The sequence below is a fragment of the Geotrypetes seraphini genome, chromosome 5, assembly GCF_902459505.1.
Source record: "Geotrypetes seraphini chromosome 5, aGeoSer1.1, whole genome shotgun sequence".
NCBI classification, from domain to species: domain Eukaryota; kingdom Metazoa; phylum Chordata; class Amphibia; order Gymnophiona; family Dermophiidae; genus Geotrypetes; species Geotrypetes seraphini.
The window spans coordinates 93,854,874-93,876,089 of NC_047088.1; the positions used below are offsets into that span (position 1 = coordinate 93,854,874).

At 44.1% G+C, this 21,216-nt stretch overlaps 2 protein-coding genes across 5 annotated transcripts in view; one reads left to right on the forward strand and one right to left on the reverse strand.

The window, feature by feature from the left end:
* Window positions 1-8,779, forward strand: part of LOC117361302 (COMPASS-like H3K4 histone methylase component WDR5B) — a 79,530-nt gene extending 70,751 nt beyond the window's left edge. For both annotated transcript variants that reach the window (XM_033946458.1, XM_033946457.1), the window contains exons 10-11: window positions 2,694-2,786; window positions 4,491-8,779. In XM_033946458.1, the coding sequence (XP_033802349.1) occupies window positions 2,694-2,786; window positions 4,491-4,622 (225 nt within the window). In that variant the 3' untranslated portion in view covers window positions 4,623-8,779. The remainder of the gene's footprint in view (window positions 1-2,693; window positions 2,787-4,490) is intronic.
* Window positions 8,780-9,344: 565 nt separating this feature from the next.
* LOC117361301 (protein ADP-ribosylarginine hydrolase-like) overlaps window positions 9,345-21,216 on the reverse strand; it is a 49,969-nt gene continuing 38,097 nt past the window's right edge. For all 3 annotated transcript variants that reach the window (XM_033946454.1, XM_033946456.1, XM_033946455.1), the window contains 3 exons: window positions 19,614-19,797; window positions 18,501-18,715; window positions 9,345-10,501 (listed from right to left, as the gene is read on the reverse strand). In XM_033946454.1, the coding sequence (XP_033802345.1) occupies window positions 10,344-10,501; window positions 18,501-18,715; window positions 19,614-19,797 (557 nt within the window). In that variant the 3' untranslated portion in view covers window positions 9,345-10,343. The remainder of the gene's footprint in view (window positions 10,502-18,500; window positions 18,716-19,613; window positions 19,798-21,216) is intronic.

Consider the following 21,216-nt stretch of genomic DNA (forward strand, 5'->3'; position numbering starts at 1 on the left):
CCCCCAGTGCTTCCTTCCCATGTCTTTAGTGCCCCCAGTGCTTCCTTCCCATCTCTTTAGTGCCCCCAGTGTCTCCTTCCCATGTCTTTAGTGCCCCTTCCCATGTCTTTAGTGCCCCCAGTGCCTCCTTCCCATGTCTTTAGTGCCCCCAGTGCCTCCTTCCTATGTCCCTCTCACTGCCTTCCACACTTTGTCCCACCCCCACCCCCATCCCCCAAGCCAGCCTGCCTGCCTGTCTACCTCTCTCCCTCCCTCCCTGGCTAAAGCCAGGCTGCCTACCTGTCTACCTCTCTCCTTCCCTCCCTCCCTGGCCAAAGCCAGCCTGCTTGCCTGCCTACCTATCTCCTTCCCGCAAAAAAAAAAAAATAGCCTCCCCATCTTTCCCCCTGTCTGCTGCTCTTACTGCCCTGCCGCTCTAAACCCGACAGGAAGTCTTCTTTCCGACGTCAATTCTGACGTCGGAAAGAAGACTTCCTGTCGGGTTTAGCAGCTGTAGCGGCTGGGCGGTTAGAGCAACAGACAGGGGGAAAGATGGGGAGGCTTTTCTTTTTTTTTTTTTGCGGTAGGGAGGGACAGGAAGTGATCGCCTGTCCCATTGTCCCCGAGCACAGCTTTGGGATGCTGTCCCTGAAAATGGGACATTTCAGCATCCCGAAGCTGTCTGTGGGAACAACGGGACAGGAGGTCTGAAAACGAGACTGTCCTGTTCAAAAAGGGACGTATGGTCACCTTAAGCATGAGCAATATTCATGAAATCCCCAAAGGAAGCCGATAGGTGAAATGGTCAGGGCCACCGTTGGGATTGAGATAAGTGCCTTCTGTACTTGAAAAGGTCAGGAAAAATACTATGTATACATTGGTTTCATAGTAGGCATTTACAACAAAGAAAATGCAAAACACATCTAAATCACTAAGGACTTGATGCACAGCTCTGTCAACCTGATAAAAAAATACCAGGTTGGGAGCGATTTTAATTTACCGGGTGATACTCAGCACAATGGCATGCAAATGATATGCAGGCTATTTATGTGGAGCAGCCCCTGTAAAAGGGGGTGGAAATATGCCTGGTGCCTGCTCAGAAGAGTACATTGGTAGGCACAGCTCCTCCCTATTTCTTGTCCACAAACTCTTCTCTTCCTGTGGCTCCAGTGCCAGCTCAGTTAATTATGCTCTTCTTTTCTCCCCTGCTGGCTCAACAGATCATGGATCTGGTGCCACGCAGCTGATTGCGGGCAGGGGCGAAGTGGTTTGGAGGTTGTATTTAAAAAAAACAAACAAACCTATAAAATAGGTGCAGCTGTTGTGCATGTGTTGTATGCATGTGTGTCCCACACATAGGTACAGGACATAAACTCACACAACACACGCACAACCTGCTGGAAAATGTTGCCCTTTAAAAGGGGGGCATTCTCTTTTGTGCAACTTAAAGAGAGCTCATTTAAATAGCAATGAGCTCCTTGTAATGCATTTGCATAGGGTTTGATGGCTGCTACTGAGAACATAAGAACATAAGCAGTGCCTCCGCCAGTTCAGACCATAGGTCCATCCTGCCCAGCAGTCCGCTCCCGCGGCGGCCCAACAGGTCACAACCTGTCTGAATCACCAGAAGGGGCCCCCTTGCCACCCTGGTTTCTCATTTAAGTCCTAATTTCCCATCAGTCCTAACCCTCCGGCCTTGCACATGCACGACCTGCTTGGCTTTCTATACTATATTTATTACCTGTTTAGTTTTCTATACTTGTATTGAAGCCCCCAAGAACCATTTTAAGCATCAGAGGCTGAGCTTCCTTGCCATGTAAGACTGGTTTAAGGAGTCTTACCAGCATGGAAAACTTTTGAGCATCAGGGCCTTTAAGAGCCATCTTAAAAGGGATAAGGCAATGAAGGAAATGCTTGGGGAGGAAAACATGAGAAGTATGCCTCACATAATTATTTTCAATCTTGTGTGTATCTGAGTTGTTTCTGGTTTTGTGGTGTATCTTTGTGTGCATATGTACGTGGCTTTTTTATCTGTGCCAGTGTCAGGGAAGACAGAGTGGAGAAGAAATTCAAAAGAAGCAATTCTTTAATTGCTATGTTCATTGCATCAAAAATTCTATGCTACAGCAGCTGAAACTGCTTCTCCCATAGAGATAAATTGGATCATTTTTTTTTTTTTTTTTTTGGGGGGGGAGCTTATTTTTCTGCAACCCCCCAGTCCAATCTAGTCCTTTTTTTGAAATCTAATGTGTTTTTTTCCCCCATGCAATTTTTTGAGTTATTTTGTCCTCAGATAGATGAGCAGACCCTTATGTAACATTTTCTTTCCAACATTCAGCAAGTTGAAAAGAACCAGAGGCTCCACGCTAAAACTACAGCAGATAGCCTTGTAGTGCAAATCTTTTGCATGAAAACTTGGTAGCGCATCAATCATTGGTTCACAATTGGCCAGAGAATTGGCCAACAGCGATCCAATCGGAATTACCAACTGACTTTAGTGCATCTAGCCCTAAGTGTTTCATAGTATTACAGCCCACTACACAGAAACAAGAATCTACTCTGTGTTACATCAACTCTTAAAGGCCACACCTCATTATCAAGATTTTTGCCATTTAATAAATCAATTTAGGAAAAAATTAAGGATCAGTAGAGATTAAGGTAATATATACATGGATTAGTGGTCACAGGGCCATATTGTTTTTTTCTCTGCACAGATATACAGCTGTCGATGGATGGACTCTGGGCATATTATGGCAGCTGGAAGTGAGTCAAACATGTATCGAATTATAGATCGGAACACGCTTATGGTAAGTATCTTTTCATACCTTCTCTCTTTGTTTTGTACCAAGCTCCTCTCCATGTTTCTTTCCTTTGCTCAGTTTTATACTATCCTATATAATAAAACACTAGCCGCGCATGCGCACTCATACCTGCGTGCTTCCGTGATCTCTGATTTGTGAGATGTAGGTCCGTGGCCGCCGGAGTGCGCATGCGCGAGTCCCCAGCCTTAATGCCGGCAAGACCGGCCGCCAGTGCTGGACTCCCTGCTCTCAAAAACATTGCGGTGTCGACTCCTCTCACGAGCCGCACCAGCATCGGAGCAGACTTCCGACGCTGGGGGGGGGATTGAGAGGAGCCGCAGCGACAACTTTAAACTTAAAAAAAATATTTGCCCAGAGCAGGCCAGACTGTGGGGCAGGCAGGGAAGCGCCGAAAAAAAAAGACGCCAGACGCGAGCCGCTGAACGGGACCAGGCAGGCAGGCAGCCAGCCACGCGAGGGAGGCCAACAGAATTTTAAAAAAAGGTAAGGTGCAGGGAGAAGCTGGGCCTGCTTGCGAGGAACGCAATAAGGGAAGGGGGGCCCTTGGAGCAGGCTAGACTGCGGGAAGGGAAGGGGAGGGGCCAAAAGGAGCAGGCCACATCGTGGTAACAGTAGGGAAGAGGGTGGGGGAAAATGCTGCTACTGCTACACAGGGACCTGGAGGGGAAGGGAAATACCGCTGCAGCACAGGGAAGTGGGGGGGGGGGGGGGAAGGGGAGGGAAATGCTGTTCCTGCTGCACGGGGAAATGCAGGGAAAAAATGACAGACAGACAGCAGGAGGGAGGGAGACAGAAAGAAAGGAAGAAAGACACAGGGGCAGGGAGAGAGACAGAAAGACAGAGAAAGGGGGCCAGGGAGAGAGAGAGAGAGATAGTGGGAGGGAGAGAGACAGAAAGACAGACAGACATATATTCTAGCACCTGTGAATGTAATGGGCTTCAAGATTAGTCCAGTATAATCCTTTTTCTCAGGATTGGATGAACAAAGCACTAAGCAACCTGGCAAAGAAAGCCGAGTTGAGAGTGATTTTCTTTTGCTAGACTATGCTCAGCAAATAGCATGTAAATCATATGAATGTTAATTATGCAGAGTAGCTTGGTAAAAGAGGGGAGGAACTGTGCCTGGTGCCTGCTCAGAAGAGCAAAGTGGTAGGCACAGCTCCTTCCCCTATCCCTCCAGTCAGGTTCCTTCTTCTTCCACCACTGCTCTATCCAGCTGGCTCATCTGATCAGGGCTCCGGAGCTGAGATCAGCTGAGCTGGCAGGGCTGTCAGCTCAGCTGTGGAGTGTTTTCTTTTTTAAGGCTATTGTGTGTTTTGCGAGTGTGTGTTCCGTGCCTGTGCTAAATGCAGGACATACACTCATACAACACAAAAGCGATAGCAGCTCCAGATCTGCCATAAAAAATTCCCTGGTAAAAGATGGGTGTTCCTTTCTCTTCCCTTCTGAGCCTTACAAGGGTGCTCATTTAAATACAAATGAGGGTTCACGGTGACTACTACGGCTGTCAGAAGCCCCAGATAACCCTTTTAAGCATAGACAGTGGAGCTTCCTTGTAAGTAAGACTAGTTTTAACTAAGACTAGTTTTAACTACTCTTACTTGCAAGGAAAACTTTTGAGCATATTGGCCTCAGTGACAGTTCTGACACATTCCAAGAGGTTTGTTGTTTTTTTTTTCCTTTTTACAGACCACAGGCTGCCTGTTGGATCTGCCTGGAGGTGTTTATTGTACTGATATTACATCAAAAGAAGAAGGAGACCCTCTCATTGCTGTCAGCTCGCAAAATTGCATCTATCTTCTGGCGATACCTGCAAAATGAAGCAGGAACTCTATGTGGCAAATTACATAATAGAAAATATCCCTAATCAGTTCTTTCATCACAAATTTTGAGTATAAGCTTTTTGGAACAGGAAGCATAATTTTCATTATGATTTGGAACTAGTCAAGTGTCTTCTGGATTGTATATCTTGTGTCATGCTACATAAGGAGGAAATTCTCAAAGTATATTGAAAATTACTCACTTTCTATACAAGTAAAATTATATGCATTTTTCAGTATGTATAATTCCTGTACAAACAGCATATGATTCCTTATGGATGAGTCATGCACCCCGATTCACATGTTGCTAGCAGAAGACAATCATTTTCTTCTCTCCGCCCCCTTGTCTCTCTGGGTAGTGCCCCCTCTCCTCAGTCTTAAGTTTTGCAAGTGAGTTGAGAAGATGTCTTTTCATATGCTCTGCAATAGATTTTTTATTTTCGAGATTTAATCCGTTTTTGTTTGAGGCTTCCTTGTGTTAAGAGGTTTCCAGTAGTCCTGGGAGAAGAGCCTGACATTAGAGTCTGAAGCCAGGAGGGTCACACTTTTAAAAGCAACTGCACATGGCATATCTGCGAGTACAGCTCATTACTGTCTTTGGGAAAATCAGGGTGGGTCTGAAATTAGCAAATAAAGGTTTCTGAGGGTGTCCCAAGGGTCCCCCCACCTCTAAAATCCTATTTTCAGAAATTTTGAGCGTTTTGGTTTTGCTTCCATGGGCTGGTTTTGGTGCTAAAACGCAGCTGTAGCGGCCATCTTGGATTTTCCAATTTTATTTCTAAACGCTCCTTCTGACTCATATTGCTTTTGTAAGGGTATATTCTTTATAAGCTTATTTTAATATACCCTTACAGCTTTGATTAAGGTTGTTTGGACCCCATATCTTGCCATATTTGTGCTGGATGGTCAGATAAGGAGTGTCCTTGTACCATGTGCCGCAAAGCATACGAAGGGGGCAGAAACCATGGGCTTTGGCTCCTTGGGTCACTTCACGGGTCAGTAGAGGCAGAGAGCTTGAAAACTAGGTCATAAAGCTCAGTTAAAGCCTCTTAAATGCAACTCAGCATTGCCTGCAAAGTGCTCTTGTGCAGACGCACCTGACCCTGAGAATATGGTTACCAGAAGTCCAGGAAAACCAAGAGATTTCCTCTTTTTAGGTGAATGTCCAGGTACCTGGAGGGATTTCCAAAACTGAACAGTTTGTCCAGGTTTTGGAAGTCCACGAGCTCATGGTCACGTCTGGAGGCTCTCTATGCATATGTGGATGTCGAAGCAATGATGTCATATGTATGTATGCATGCATGACGTTATCGCATCAGCACCCATGCATGCCCTCCAGACAACCCCAAGCTCAGGGAAGGAGACTGGAGTTTCATGTGGGGTAGGGCTGGTAAGGAATAGGGTGGCGCTGGAGGAAGAATGGGGCGGAACTGGAGGTAGAACAAAACGGGACTGGGGCAGAACAGGGTGAGGTCAGGTGTTCTCTGTTTTATAAAGAGGAAATCTGGCAACCCTACCTGAGAAGAGATGTGTTAAATCGTCAGAGGTCCTTGGAGGGCCCAAGTCAAGTCTGGATCTCAAATCAATCAATGCAGTGTTAAGGTTCCCAGGTTCTAGATGGAAACATTGAAATTGGTCATCACCTCGGTAGCTCTGGGCAAATTTATGGCTTTGCTGGATTTGATAGAGGCTTATCTGCATATACCCAAACCACAGGAGGTTTCTCAGGTTCCAGGTGCTAGATAACCATTTTCAGTTCTTAGCGCTGCTCTTTGGCTTGGTGATAGTGCCTTGCACCTTTACCAAAGTAATGTGGTGGTGGCAGCGTATGTGCGCATTCAAGCTCATCTGTACTTGGATGATTGGCTAATCAGAGTGCTGTCCGAAATTGAATGTCACTAGGCAGTGTCTCAGGCAGTCCAGCTCCTGCAGGATATGGGGTGGCTTATTAGTTTCAGAAAGAGCCACCTAGAACCTACGCGATGTCTGGAACATTTGGTGGTCCTACTCAACATGGAAGAGGGCTGAGTTTCTTCCAGAACCATGCAACTGAAGTGCAGATGCCGGCATTACCTGAAGGTGCCGTGGGCAAGAGTCCATTGGTGTCCCCTGTAGATTGCACTGTTAGCACATTGGTCACCTGGACAGACTCTCTCCAGTCACAGTTAGCCTGGATGGTAGAGACGCACCAGTCTTCAGTGGTGGCAGCACTAGGATCTCCTGTCTCAGGGGCCCATGGCCCTAGAGAATCCGGAATGCTTTGGGCTTATGGTATGACTTGTTGGGCACGCAGCCTTAGTAGAAACAGAATATTCAGATATGGTTATCACAATACTTATGCATTTGAAAAAGCCAGCAACTATAGCAGCCTATGCGAAAGTATGGAAACTTTTTCATCTCTGGTGGAAGAAGAATCAACTAGGTCCCCAGCGGGCTCCTATTGCTGAAGTCCTGTCCTTTCTGCAGAAGGTCTAGAGAAGGGCCTGGCAGTAGGATCTCTCAAGGTTCAAATAGCTGGGCTGTGTTATAGAGCTTAAGAGGACAGAAGATTTTTGGTCTCTCACCCAGATGTGTCTAGGTTCTTGAAAGGAGCTCTCAGGCTCTGTCCTCCAGTACATGGAAACTCAACATTTATCACAGGCCCTCGCTAAAGCATTGAATGAGCCTCCGACAGAGGTGTCTATCATGAATCTAACCATAAAGACAGTTTTATTTGCTGCAATCACTTCAAGGAGGATGTCCGAACTCAAATTCATGGAAGCAGGGGTGTCTTTACGTACCACGCCTTCCTTTTTACCGAAGATAGTTTCAGCATTTTATGTCAACCAGGAAGTTTGGTTTCCCACTTTCTAGCCCAAAGGTGAGAGGAAATAAGAAAAAGTATTGAAATTACTGGAAGTTAGGAGTTATGCCTGTCATATCACCTATTTGTCTTAACCAGTGCTAGCCATTGGGGCAGATCAGCTTCTAAAGTTTCTATTTCCTGATGGATCCGCATGACTATTTCGTCTGCATACACTGCCATGAAAACTCACACTTCCAGAAGTGTGGCATTTTCCTGGACAGAGAGCAAGGCAGTGCCGCCTGATGAAATTTATAGGGCAGCCATGTGATCTACCCTCCATACTATTACAAAATTTTATAGAGTGGATATGGCAGGTTCTCTGTGTTCCTCCAGGCTCATCTGTCCTGCCCTAGACTGCTCTGGTACATCTCATCCATAAGGAATCATATGCTATTTGCACAGGATGGAAGAATTAGGTTCTTACCTCAATAATCCTCTTTCCTGTAGAACAGCATAAAATTCCTTATGCCCCGCCCTGTCAGCTGTCTTTTAGGCCCTTGTAGGCTTGGAAGAGTATCCAGTGGCTTGGTTTGTGGCAGCCAAGGAAGAAAAGACTTTGAAGTGGTGACATGTTAATACCAAAATTCATGTCAGGAGAGTTTGCCATGTTATGAGATGTGTTAGTGTTGGTTGCACACAGGTAGGTGGGTTTCTTGTGTTTTGCCACCTTTCTTGTTGCTCTGTTGGGGTATTTACTATTGCAGAGTAGATCGAAATTATCTGGAGCGGGGAAGTCCCCCCAAGCCCCCCCCCCTTTGTTTTAATTTCCTCTCCTAGGGGATATAACTTCTTTGGTACAGACTAAGGAGAGGGGGCCCTACCCAGAGAGACAAGGGGGGTGAAGAAGAAGAAAATGATTTATATTTTGCAATCAACGCATGAGTTGAGGTGCTTAACCCATCCATAAGGAATTATATGCTGTTGTACAGGAAAGAGGATTACCGAGGTAAGAACCTAATCTTTCCTTTTCATGGGCCAGGTTAAATGAGGGCAGTAAATATGTATAGTTTTGGAATTTCAAAAATATATGAATTGGCCTGCCTGGCAAAAGTACCCTAAGAAGGAGATGCAAATTGTTGTAGCTGCTTTTTCCTGAGGCATAAATGAAAAGCAAAACTGATGATATAGTTTTGTTTTCATTACAGGCGCATGTCGTCCCCCGTCCCCCCCCCCCCCAAATTTGCTCTAATGTGGACAGTGTGAATATTGTCCTCAAAGTGTATACAACATAAGTATATAATGGAACTGGTTTTTAATGGAATAAGGTTTGTGGTGTCATGTTTGTTACTGAATAAATTATATAAAGGTAGAAATTGTTTCTCTTTCTTCACATAGAGATGCACTGGGTTGCAGCCACTTCTGTTCTAGAAGTCTTAACCCTGCCTTACCGTGTATGTTATTACCTCATCTGCTGATGGGCTGCTACTCAAAACCTAATGCTGGCACTAGAGCAATTAGCACTGGAATAGCACCATCATTAGGGTATTCAGAACGCTCTAATGGTTTCAGCACAGACAACATTTAAATGCATGTAAATTCGGTCATTAGTTAACCTGTTGTATGCTGACCTCAGCTGTCCCTCTGACATCACTTCACCTGGTCCCGCAACCAGAAAGTGACATCTGAGGGAGAGTCAAGGCCGGTGCGAGCAGCAAGTTGGAGATGCTGCTGCTGGTGTCAAAGAGCCAAAGAGATACAGGAGGTGGAGAGGTGCCAGTGCCTCTACCAAGATGGTACCCTAACCCTAAACCCGCCACCCTTACTAAGCCAGTGTGTGTGTCTACAAGTAGATTACAACTCAGCCCTGGAATGCCTACATGTGAACCAAAAAAGAACAAGAAAAAAAAAAAAGAAGTGGGACACACCAGGCACAACAAATTTGAAATATACAGCAGCTCTTTTACTTTGAGAGTCATTCAGTAGTTGCAGATAATTTTTTATGAGCTGCAACTGACAGATGATGATCTAAATCTTGTCAAGATCAAAAATACTTTCACATCAGCTCTTCATTATCAAGGCACTTCATTGTGTTTATAGAATCCTGTTGAAGGCACCGCTTGCCAAAACACAGCCTTTGTTGGGCCCTATTTCTGCAATTACGAGGTACTATGTTATCAGGTATTTATATAATTTCCTCAAAAAATTGATACAGAGTTTAACTGGTTTGTTTGCTCCTCCCCTTCGACAACTCCTTAGTCTAATTCTGTTCTGTTTTTTTCCTAATGCCTCATGTACTTCCCTATACTCCTATCGGAATATCTCATGCGTTAAACCTCAAAATTCCTCGCATTGTTCCCTACACTAACCTCATCCAGTTCTCTACTTACCGATCCTGAACCTTTTCCCTTCCCTCCACCTATCAATTTAACCATCCAGAAAGCACACGGAGCCATGCTTTTGGCTTTATTTAGAGGGATGCAAAAAGAGAACCAGGGTAGGTTGACAGAGGAAGGCTTTTAATGACTGCAATTGTCATACTAGTATAATACTAGACCTGATAAGTTGTTCAGGAAGATATTTTAGGTCATTCCTAGATTTCAAACAAATGCAACCCAATGCCTAGTTTGCAGAAGCACAGCCTACATCTACCATACTACTTTGTGATGCAAGTTCAAACCCAGGACTAATGAAAAAATCTTCCTCCATTGTGCAATGCTGGTCCAAGGATGACTTTCTGTGAATATTATTCAGGGCAAGCTGTGCACGTGCCCAGAATAATTAAACATCAAAATTGGAAGTTACACAGCACTGCAGGGCTAATAAAGCTAGCCCAAGCCACATCGTGGAGATGGTTGAGCAGTTCTCAGTCCAAAGAATCCATCCTTTCTCTGTACAAGAGTCTGTGAAACTTGCCATTTCCCACTCAGCTACAGTTCATTAATCTGTCCCCCATGCAAGTGTGTAGAGCTTGTCAGCAGCATCCTCAATACGAGACTTGTACTCCAGGCAGTTATAATTCCCCTCTGGAACCCCCAAGAATCCGTACATGGCTCCCCAGCAGGCTCCAGCAATCACTCCTGTGGAATCACTGTCACCTAAAATCCAGCAGGAAAACAAAATTAGAATGTGGAAAATCACATAGTGTTAAGTAACCAGCATCCTTCATTAGCTTCCAGAAGGAACAATCTTATTTCTGTAAAAGAGGGAGCAAAATTATCTACAGCAACAGCTTCTCAGCCTTTTCATTAAAAATCAAGCTTTAATTTGGTCGCTAAACCAATTCCAGCCAGTTTAGCTTCCATGTATTTTAGCAGTGGATTATCAAAATGGCTTACTGTGGTCTTTTACAAGCTTCCTAGCAGGTCTCAGACTCTGCAATGCAAATGTAATACAACAAAGTCATTAATATTTACAGAAGCCTTCCAGGCAATTCTCTAACTCCGCTGTCCTACATTTGCGAGCAAAATTTTCTGGCAGGTGTGAACTGTTGTAGCCTTACTTTCTAGTCAGTGCCTAAATCCTGATTGGCTCATGCATTGACAGGAAAGTAAGGCTTGACAGCTCAGACCTGCCAGAAAATTTTGCTGCCACCAAGCAATCCCCCCCAACACCCTCCCCCGGCAGTGGGACAGATGCCCACTCCCATCGCTACTGTACCATCGATGACCCCCCGCCCCCCTTACCTTGTTTATGAAGGCTGGCCAGAGGGATGCCTATTCCCTCCGGCCAGCAGATCCGCCTCTTCAAAATAGCGGGCCTTCTCCTCCATCCTAGGATGTGCCAGGGAGGGGCTAAGGCTCTGATTGACCTATAGGAGGGGCCTTAAGCAACCTGGACCAATGAGAACCTTAGGCCCCTCCCCAGATGCACCTGGGCCCATCAGATCGCTGGTGCATCACAGGGAGGGGAAGACCTGCCATTTTGAAGAGGCGGACTTGCTGGCCGGAAGGAGTAGGCATCCCTCCGGCCAGCCATCGTAAATAAGGTAAGGGGGTGTAGGGGGCCTCATCGGGGGTGTTGCTTGGCATACATATGTGTACTCCCCATGTAAAAAAAAAAAAAAGTACCGATACAGGACCGCATCATTGATCACCTTGACGGATACAATCTGATGAGGACCAGCCAGCACGGCTTCAGCAAAGGAAGATCTTGCTTGACGAACTTGCTGTGCTTCTTCGAGGGAGTAAACAGGCAGATAGACAAGGGTGACCCGATCGACATTGTATATCTGGATTTTCAGAAGGCATGCGACAAGGTTCCGCATGAACGACTATGAAAAATTGCGAGGAATGGAATCAAGGATGAAATACGTGTATTAAAAACTGGCTGGCAGATAGGAAACAGAGAGTGGGGGTAAATGGACAATACTCTGACTGGAAAAGCATCACAAGTGGAGTTCCGCAGGGTTTGGTGCTTGGACCCGTGCTCTTCAACATATTTATAAACGACCTGGAATTTGGTACGACGAGTGAGGTGATTAAATTTGCAGACGATACAAAATTATTCAGAGTAGTGAAGGAGTAGGAGGATTGCGAAGACCTGCAACATGACAAATATGCTCGAGAAATGGGCCGCAACATGGCAAATGAGGTTTAACGTGGATAAGTGTAAGGTGATGCATGTTGGTAAAAAAAATCTTATACACAAATACAGGATGTCCGGTGCAGTACTTGGAGAGACCCACCCAAGAAAGAGACTTGGGAGTACTGGTCGACAAGTCAATAAAGCCGTCCACGCAATGTGCGGTGGCGGCGAAAAGGGCAAACAGAATGCTAGGAATGATTAAGAAGGGGATCATGAACAGATCAGAGAAGGTTATCATACCGCTGTACCAGGCCATGGTACGCCCTCACCTGGAATACTGCGTCCAGCAATTGTCGCCGTATATGAAGGACACAGTACTAATCTAATCTAATCCTTAGGTTTGTATACCGCATCATCTCCACGATCGTAGAGTTCGACGCGATTTACACTAGGAGAAATAGGAAGGAACTACAACAGAGGGTTAGAGGTAGAAGTGTGAAGAAAATTTAGAGGACTTGGGATGCCAAGATATAAGAGTTTCTTTGATTCCTAAATTGGAGGGAGACTTACATTTTTTGAGAAAAGCCAGGTTTTCAGATGTTTGCGGAAAACTTGGAGAGAGCTCAAGTTCCGAAGAGGGGAGGTAAGGTTGTTCCTGAGCTCAGTGATTTTGAAGTGGAGGGAGGTCCCTAGCTTTCCTGTGTGGGAAATGCCTTTTAGCGAGGGGAAGGATAATTTTAATTTGTGGGAGGATCTGGTGGTATTAGGGTTTGAGAAATTCCAAGAAAGAGGGATAAAGGGAGGGAGGATACCATATAGGATTTTGAAAGTTAAACAGGCGCATTTATAGTGGACCCTGGTGATTATCGGAAGCCAGTGGAGCTTGGCCAGGAGCGGAGAGACATGGTCAAATTTACTTTTAGCGAAGATGAGCTTGGCCGCGGCATTCTGAATCCGTTGGAGTCTGTGGAGGTTTTTCTTAGTTAGGCTTAAGTAGATAGAGTTGCAATAGTCCAATCTGGAGAGGATGATGGATTGGACAAGGAGGGTAAAATGTTTTTGATGGAAGCAGGATCTAACTTTCCTCAGCATGTGAAGGCTGAAAAAGCATTTTTTTAAATCAAGGATTGGAGGTGGTCATTGAAGGACAATGTGGAATCAATGATGATGCCCAAGACCTTGCTCGAGAACTCAAGCTGCAGAGAGGAGCCAGAGGGTAGTGGGATGGAAGTGGGTAGGTGATCTAGTTTTGGACCGAGCCAAAGAAGTCTTGTTTTGGACTCATTCAATTTCATTTGCACAGTGTGGGCCAAGGATTGTAGGTTCATTATACAAGAGGATATGTTCTTAGACAGGTCGGTGAGGTTCGAATCGGTCTCGAGGAGGACGAGGATGTCGTCTGCATAAGTGTAAATTGTTTCAAGGGGGGGATAGGTGGAGGAGTTTTAGGGAGGACATATAGATGTTGAAAAGGATAGGGGATAGTGGAGAGCCTTGTGGGACTCCACAATTCGGTTTCCAGGGGGAGGATGAGGTGCCATTCATGTTAACAATGTAAGAACGAGAGCGGAGGAATTTAGAGAACCAACCTAGGACTGTGGAGTTGATACCTATCTCAGAGAGTTGGTAAACAAGAATATCATGGTGAACAACGTCGAAAGCAGCGGAAAGGTCAAATTGTAGGAGGACGGCGAACTTGTTTCGAGAGTGAAGTTGTTGAACCCTTGAAATCAGGGAAGACAGTAGGGATTCGGTGCTGAAGTTAGGACGAAAGCCATATTGATAGGGTAAAAGAATAGAGAATATCTCTAAGTATGATGAGAGTTGGGAAGAAATGATGGACTCTAGCATCTTGGTTAGGAGAGGGATATTTGCAATTGGGCGATAGCTGGATGGTATGGAAGGGTCAAGGTCAGATTTTTTCAGTAGTGGGGTCAAGGCGATATGACCCATTTCTGGGGAGAAATGGCCCGACTGAAGGGCAGAGTTTATGAGAATGGTGATAGAAGAAATAGCCTGAGCGGGAATATTCTCGTAGAGGTAGGAGGGGAATGGGTCCAAGGAGCAATTACAGGATTTCAGTTTGAGGCAGATATTGAGGACCAGGGATTCAGATACGCACTCAAAGGTGGTCCAGGATCTGTCAGCTGGGCTAGGGTTGGAGACCATTGGGGTGGGAGTGGAATCGGTGGGCACTAGGGAGTTGTAAGAGACTGAAGGAGGGAAAGAGCATCTCAAGGAAGAAACCTTATCGTTGAAGAATTTTGCTAGAACATCGGCTGAGGGAGAGGAGGGGAGCAAGGTGGGGTCTCTTTTGGAGGTTAGGAAGCGCCAGATGTTGAATAGAGTACTGCTTTGATTGTTGGACCTGGAGATTTTGTCACCATAAAAGTTCTTTCTTGCTTTTTTTAGTACTGTATTGTACAGCTTGATATTGACTCTCCAGGACTGTCTGTCTATAGGACATTTTTATTTTTTCCATATGCGCTCCAGAGCTCGACATTTCTGTTTTAGCTCTCTGTGATATGGGAGGAACCAAGGGGCCTTGTGGGGATAGGAAATGGATTTAGTGGAAAGGGGGGCGAGGGAAAGATAGGTGGATTTGGAGAGAGTGACCCAGTTATGCCAATTAGTACCTGAATCTGCAGGCTTAGGGGCAGAGGAGAATAGATTGAGAAATTTAGACCAGAACAAGTCGCTTGTGATTTTTTTGCGGAAGGCAATGGGGTTGGAAGAACGGGGTGGAGCCCCAAGGTGCGACATAAAGATGGGGAGACAGAAAGCCCCTAGGAAGTGGTCAGACCAGGGGACATGTTCCCAGCGAGTGTCGTCAATTGACGTCTTGTGAGCGGTAAGGTCGAGGAAGTTAATGAGGTCTAGTGTGTCCCCCTTTTCGTGGGTTAGGGGGGGTGAGGCCAAGGGAGGTGAGGAAACTAATAAGTTCAATCATATCCTTGCTAGTGATGTCGTCTAGGTGGAGATTGATGTCTCCGATGATCAATAATCTTTGGAACTTGAGGAAGGCGTTTGTTATAGTCTCAAGGACGAGTTCGGAGGGTCCAGAGACTACTCGAAAGGGTCCAGAGAAGAGCGACTAAAATGGTTAAGGGGCTGGAGGAGTTTCCATACAGTGAGAGATTAGCGAAACTGGGCCTTTTCTTCCTTGAAAAGAGGAGAGTGAGAGGGGACATGATCGAAACATTCAAGATAATGAAGGGAATAGACTTAGTAGATAAGACAGGTTGTTCATACATAAACCTTCTGATGGCCTACAAGACAAAATGTTGAGGCTCTATGTTGTAAATGGTTGTTTCACAGAAGGATGCAAATGTAACATTCCCTTGAGGAATCTGGCTATAAATCAGGATGAGAAGCCAGGAATCCGTCCCCTCCCCAATTAGTGAAAGCATGAGAGGCTGTACCTGTATTTGAGTGAACCAATTGCAAGGCAAAAGAGAGACACATAGGTGCTCAATCTGAAGGGAAATTTTTGTAACTCTCTCTATAGCAAGAGGCACCAGACCAGGCTGCTCATTGATTAGTGAAAATCAGTCCAGAAAACCAGATTACAGAAAGAGCAGAATATATAGATGTACTAAGAACTTTATTTAGCAATGATAATCTCATATCATCTACTACTGCTAGTACTATTTATCATTTCTGTAGCGCTGCAAGACGTACGCAGCACTATACATTCAACATACAATAGATAGTCCTTGCTCAGAAGAGCTAACAATCTAATTTGACAGACAGGACATCTCAGGGTTGGGAAGATTATGGTAGAGGAAATGATACAGTGGGTATAGGTATCTGACAGCAGTGAGTGGGAGTTAAGGGTTGAATGCAGTTTCAAAAAAGTGTGCTTTTAGACTGGATTTGAATACAGCCAGGAATGGAGAATAAAGTATTGATTCAGGCAGCCCGTTTCAGGCACATGGTGCAGCAAGAAAGAAGGATTGGAGTCTGAAGTTGGCAGTAGAGGAGAAGAGTACAGATAAGAGGGGCTTCCCTGATGAATGGAGTTCACAGGGAGGCGCATGGGGGAGATAAGAGAGATATTAGGGTGCTTCAGAGTATGCACTTGCAAGTCAGTAAGAGAAGTTTGAACTGTATTCAGAAATGGTTTAGGAGCCAATGAAGTGACTTGAGAAGAGAGGTAATGTGAGAATTGGGGCTCTCATGGAATATGAGTCGTGCTGCAGCATTTTGAACTGGTGCGTGGGAGGCCTGAGAGAAGTATGTTGTAGTAGGCTAAGCGCAAGGTGATGGGAGCATGGATAAGGGTTTTGGTAGTGTGTTCAAAAGGAGAGGACAGATTTTGGTAATATTATAGAGGAAGAAGCAACAGGTTTTGGCAGTTTGTTGAATCTGATTAGAGAAGGAGAAAGAGGAGTCAAAGATCACTCCAAGGTTGCGAGCTGACGAGGCAGGGAGGAGGATAGTGTTATCCACAAAAACAGAGAATGATGAGAGGGGGAAGATGAGTTTAGGTGGAAAGGTAAGTTCAGTTTTAGCCATATTCAGTTTGAGATGGTGGTAAGACATCTACACGGCAATGTCAGACAGGCAGGCTGAGATTCGGGCCTGAATTCCTATAGAGATATCTGGTATGGAGATATGTGTATTCTGCTCTTTCTAACTGCTTCCCATGCCATGTGAAGACTACAGATTCCTTTACTATGTTTCCTAAAAATCAAGATATTCATGCAACCAGGAACTGCATTTATGACTGAATTCGGTTTAGAATAGGCAGATGATGTAGTGATTAATGAGCTTCCAGGAGAGAAAAAAAAGCGGGAATGCCCACCCATGCTCCACCCCTGCGTACACTCCTTTGTATACCACTTAGGTTTGCCCTTACAGAACAGAGCTGGGGATGGGGGGGAAATAGTGATATTTATATGCATATGTGCACATATCATGGTCAGTTTTCTGTACATTTATGCATGTAATGTGTGAATAAATGTAAGCAGACTAAAACTAAACTAAACTTTAGGTTTGTATACCGTGCCATCTCCGCAAGCGCAGAGCTCGGCACGGTTTACAGAAGTTAAGAGGAAAGGAACTACAATGAAGGGATATAGGAGAGGGACTGAGAAGATAGAGAGGGACAGGGTACTAGAGAACGGGAGGTGATTAGATTTTTGAAAGAAGACAAGTTTTCAAGTGTTTGCGGAAGGATTGGAAGGAGCTAGAATTTCTGAGCGGGGATGAGAGGTTGTTCCAGAGTTCTGTGGTTCTAAAGGGGAGGGATGTTCCAAGTTTTTCTGTGCGGGACATACCTTTTATAGAGGGGAAAGATAGTTTCAGTTTTTGGGAGGGTCTAGTGGAGTGTGGGTTTGAGGAATTCCAAAAGAGTGGGATAACGGGAGGAAGGACGCCATGTAGAATCTTGAAGGCTATGCAGGCACATTTATAGAGGACTCTGGAGTATACTGGGAGCCAGTGAAGCTTGGAGAGGGGGGAGACGTGATCGAACTTGCCTTTTGCGAAAATAAGCTTGGCCGTGGCGTTCTGAATTAGCTGACCACCACAGAATTGCCCTCATGGTTGCTGTCTGCATTCTCTGGGACTTAGGAGTGGACATTCATCTCAGTACAGTTTGATATGGTCAGATATCAACTCTTGGAATGTTCTGGGATAAGAATCATCATAAAATTCCTCTCAACATGTCCTAGCGTAAGGAGAATACATTCACCCTATCCAAGCCAGGCTGGAAGACTTGAACATCGAGGCTAAAAGAATTGCAAGAATGGATTCTCTCTCCCACATGACTGGCTAGAGACTCCGTTCTGTGAATTCAAATAACAGACATGAGGAAAAGCCATGTAATAAACAATTAGAATTTATTAACAGTGCTCCTATTGTCTGGGAAGAGCAAGCCATCAGAATTTCAGTGCTCTTCAAAGGGAGAAAGCAAGTCAAACAGATTTATACCCTATGTGACATCATTTGTAATAATTATCATGCTTTAGAATACAATGGCACAGTTGATCACATGACTTCCTTTCCAAAAATGCCTTATGTCAATGTTAACATTAAAAGTCCATTCTGTTAAGTTTTTAAACCCAGCAGGTGGCAGTATTTCACTTTTTCTTTTTAAATCACTTTTGATCTCTGACATTTTCAAATATCAATCATGTCAGTAAAAAGCCCTACTTCCTGCAGACACATCTTAACTTCTGTATGACCTTCCAATTTGCATTGTATGTTCTAATCCACAAGGAACAGATTCTTTCTGTAAAACACCCAAGTTTCCTGTTCCTCTGAGAACCTAAACTCCATGGATGTAAATGAAGAATGGTACATATATTTATGTCTTAAGAGTCACAAAATCAACCTTCTGAACTTCTGTAGCATTCAGCTTAATCTGTAATTACAAGATCTCAAGGCTTTGTCACTAAACCTCATCTGAGTTTCCAAATTTGAATATATTCACTTAATTTTGATTCATTCACAATCTCAGTTTTCATATCGGTGACAACTATCACACCTGTAAACAGGAAATCTTCAACAACCCTCATGATGACAGAACAGTATGTGCTGTGAAGAGCTCTGGCTCAGACTCACCTGCATGGAACATGGCATGGTTGCAGAGTTTCTCCCAACATCCCCCAGTGGCAAGGAGTGCATCATAAGCAATCATGGGTGCATCATGCCCACTCCTCCCAGCCCAGCTATCCAGACTGAAGCTTTTGTACACTACATCACGTTCTGCAGGTCCATACTTGGCTGGGAATCTGGGAGGCCCCTCTCCCTTGAACAGGCCTCTCTCCGTAAGGTACCTTGGAGGACAGAACAGTGTTTATTTATAACATAGTGACAGCAAATCATGGATGGTATAGCTGGAATGCTCCAGCTGTGTAATACATAAGGCATTCCATGTTGTGTCAACCCCAGAATCAAGTCTGACCAGGATTTCTCAATGGATTTCTAAAAGGTAAGAAAATGTAAACAATACATAGAGCACTTCAACTGTATAATTACTTTTGCATTTCTAAAAATAAAAATTACAATAAAATGATCCTGCATTGGGGACAGATAAAATCCCAACAACCTTATTGGACAGTCTCAATAGTCATATTAGTCTATCTCTGCCTTCATTTACTATTTTACATCCCCGATATGATCTAGCAACTGCTTACTATAAGCTTGGAATCAGAGTCCTGCTCATCTCATCCCTTATCTAGACTAAATTTATTCCATCACTAAAAAATAGACTGGTGAAATCACTCACTGGCCTAATGGTTAGTACAGTAGCCCAAGACCCAAGGGAACTGGATTTGATTCTCACTGCACCTCCTTGTGATCCTGGGTAAGTCCCTTAACTCTACATTGCTCTATGTACAAAATAAGTACCTATATAAAATATGCAAACCAATCTGACTGTAACCACAGGAAGACAGTATTTCAAATCCCTTCCCCTTATTCTATTCCAACCCAACACAAAAACATATTTTGAAAAAAGACATGGAAAACTGTGTAAATCGTAAACAAAAAGGATCTTACTACAACAGCCAGCCTTTTGGCACAAGATATATCAAACTGTAAAATATTCAGTCAGGTCTCAGTCCATACAAGTGTTCTGAATTCTTCATCCACCTCCCGCCCCCAAAAGCCACAGAGTCTTTTTCTGAAATAACATTCCCTAATGATGGTTCAGGAAATTTGTGGGTCACTCACCATGTCCACTTCTCTGTGAAATAAGGCCATGCCTGCACATTCTCCTCCGTGTCAACGCCCACTGACTGTACATATTCTAGCACCAATGGCAGCGCCGCCATGAGCTCACAGCCCCACAAAGCCAGTGGTTTCTTCTGCACTGCAAAGGCAGTGAAAAGTGCTGAAGCCACAGCGCCAAGGTACCCTGCAGCAACAAAGTTAGACAGTCATACCAAGACAGCCCAATCTCAACTTATCCTGCAACAAGAGAGCCACTTATAATGAATTATCATAGCCTGGAGACCTCTGCAAAGAGAAACACAAATAGGCCTCTATTTTAAAATAATTTCTCTATGTTAATAAGAGCACTTATACATAAATATTGCACACTCTTGTAAACTGTGATTTCAGAAAGCCACTATTTACATGAGATCACTGGAACACAGATTTCAAAGGGAGCCTTGGACATGTTTAGGCATGGCTTGGTAGGCCAAAAATCTACAAGTACGAGGGGCATTCAATAATTTATCTAACTCAGTAGGAAAGAAAAGAGTTTTCAAAATACTTTTATTTTTCAATATATTCCCCTGAAAGCTCCATACACTTCATCCACTTTTCCTGCAATGACTAACCCCTTTGAAAAGAATTCTTCTGTTTGACCTTCAAACCAGACATCACAGCTTCCTTGACATCTTTATCACTTGAAAATCGCTGTCCATGGTGAGATTTCTTCAAAACATGTAGATTTGTAAAATAGACTAGCTACACATGTCATAGTTAAATGTGTAAATTATTAACATGCCGTTTCCACGTATAAGTTCTGGTGTTTACAAGTTGGCAGTATTGAGGGGGTTGTTCTTCTTTTTGTGTACATGTAAATTTGTAAAATGGCTGCTCCTGCTGTATATGCCAATAAATACATGTGCACTCCTGCACTTCCATTATATGTATGTTACAAAAGATTGTATATTCAGCAAAGCCTTCTGTAAAATACTATCAGATACTATACATTCAACCACCACTGTTAAAAGTTCTAGTCTAGTCTAAGCTTCGGTTTATATACCGGGCCATCTTGTGGTAGAGCTCGACTCGGTTCACAAATAATTAAAATCAGGTAACATATAAAATGTTAACATGAGAAGTAGGTATTAAAACACTATCAGTTCGTCGATTCAGAAGGTAAGTCATTAAGATATTGTGAAAACAATAATGTTTTTAAAACTTTACGGAACTGTTGCAGATGACCTATTAATCTAACAGAGTCAGGGAGGTTATTCTAAGTTTCCACCAGTTTAAACACAAGAGATTGACTAGCTTCCCAACAGATTTAATTCCTTTAAAAGAAGGGAACAATAGTTTATATTTCTGTATAATTCTCAAGTGGCAAGATCTAGAAGTATTCCAATGTAAGGGAACAAAAGGGTCAAAAATTCCATAAAGAAACTAGAAGACAATACATGCACACTTAAACGGAATCCTAAAACGAACTGGAAACCAGTGAAGCTTTCTCAACAAGGGAGAGACATGGTCGTACTTTCTCTTCCCAAAAATGAGTTTCGCCATCGTATTCTGTAACAACTGCAGTCATTTTAGACTGCCCTGCTTAATGCCCACATAAACAGAA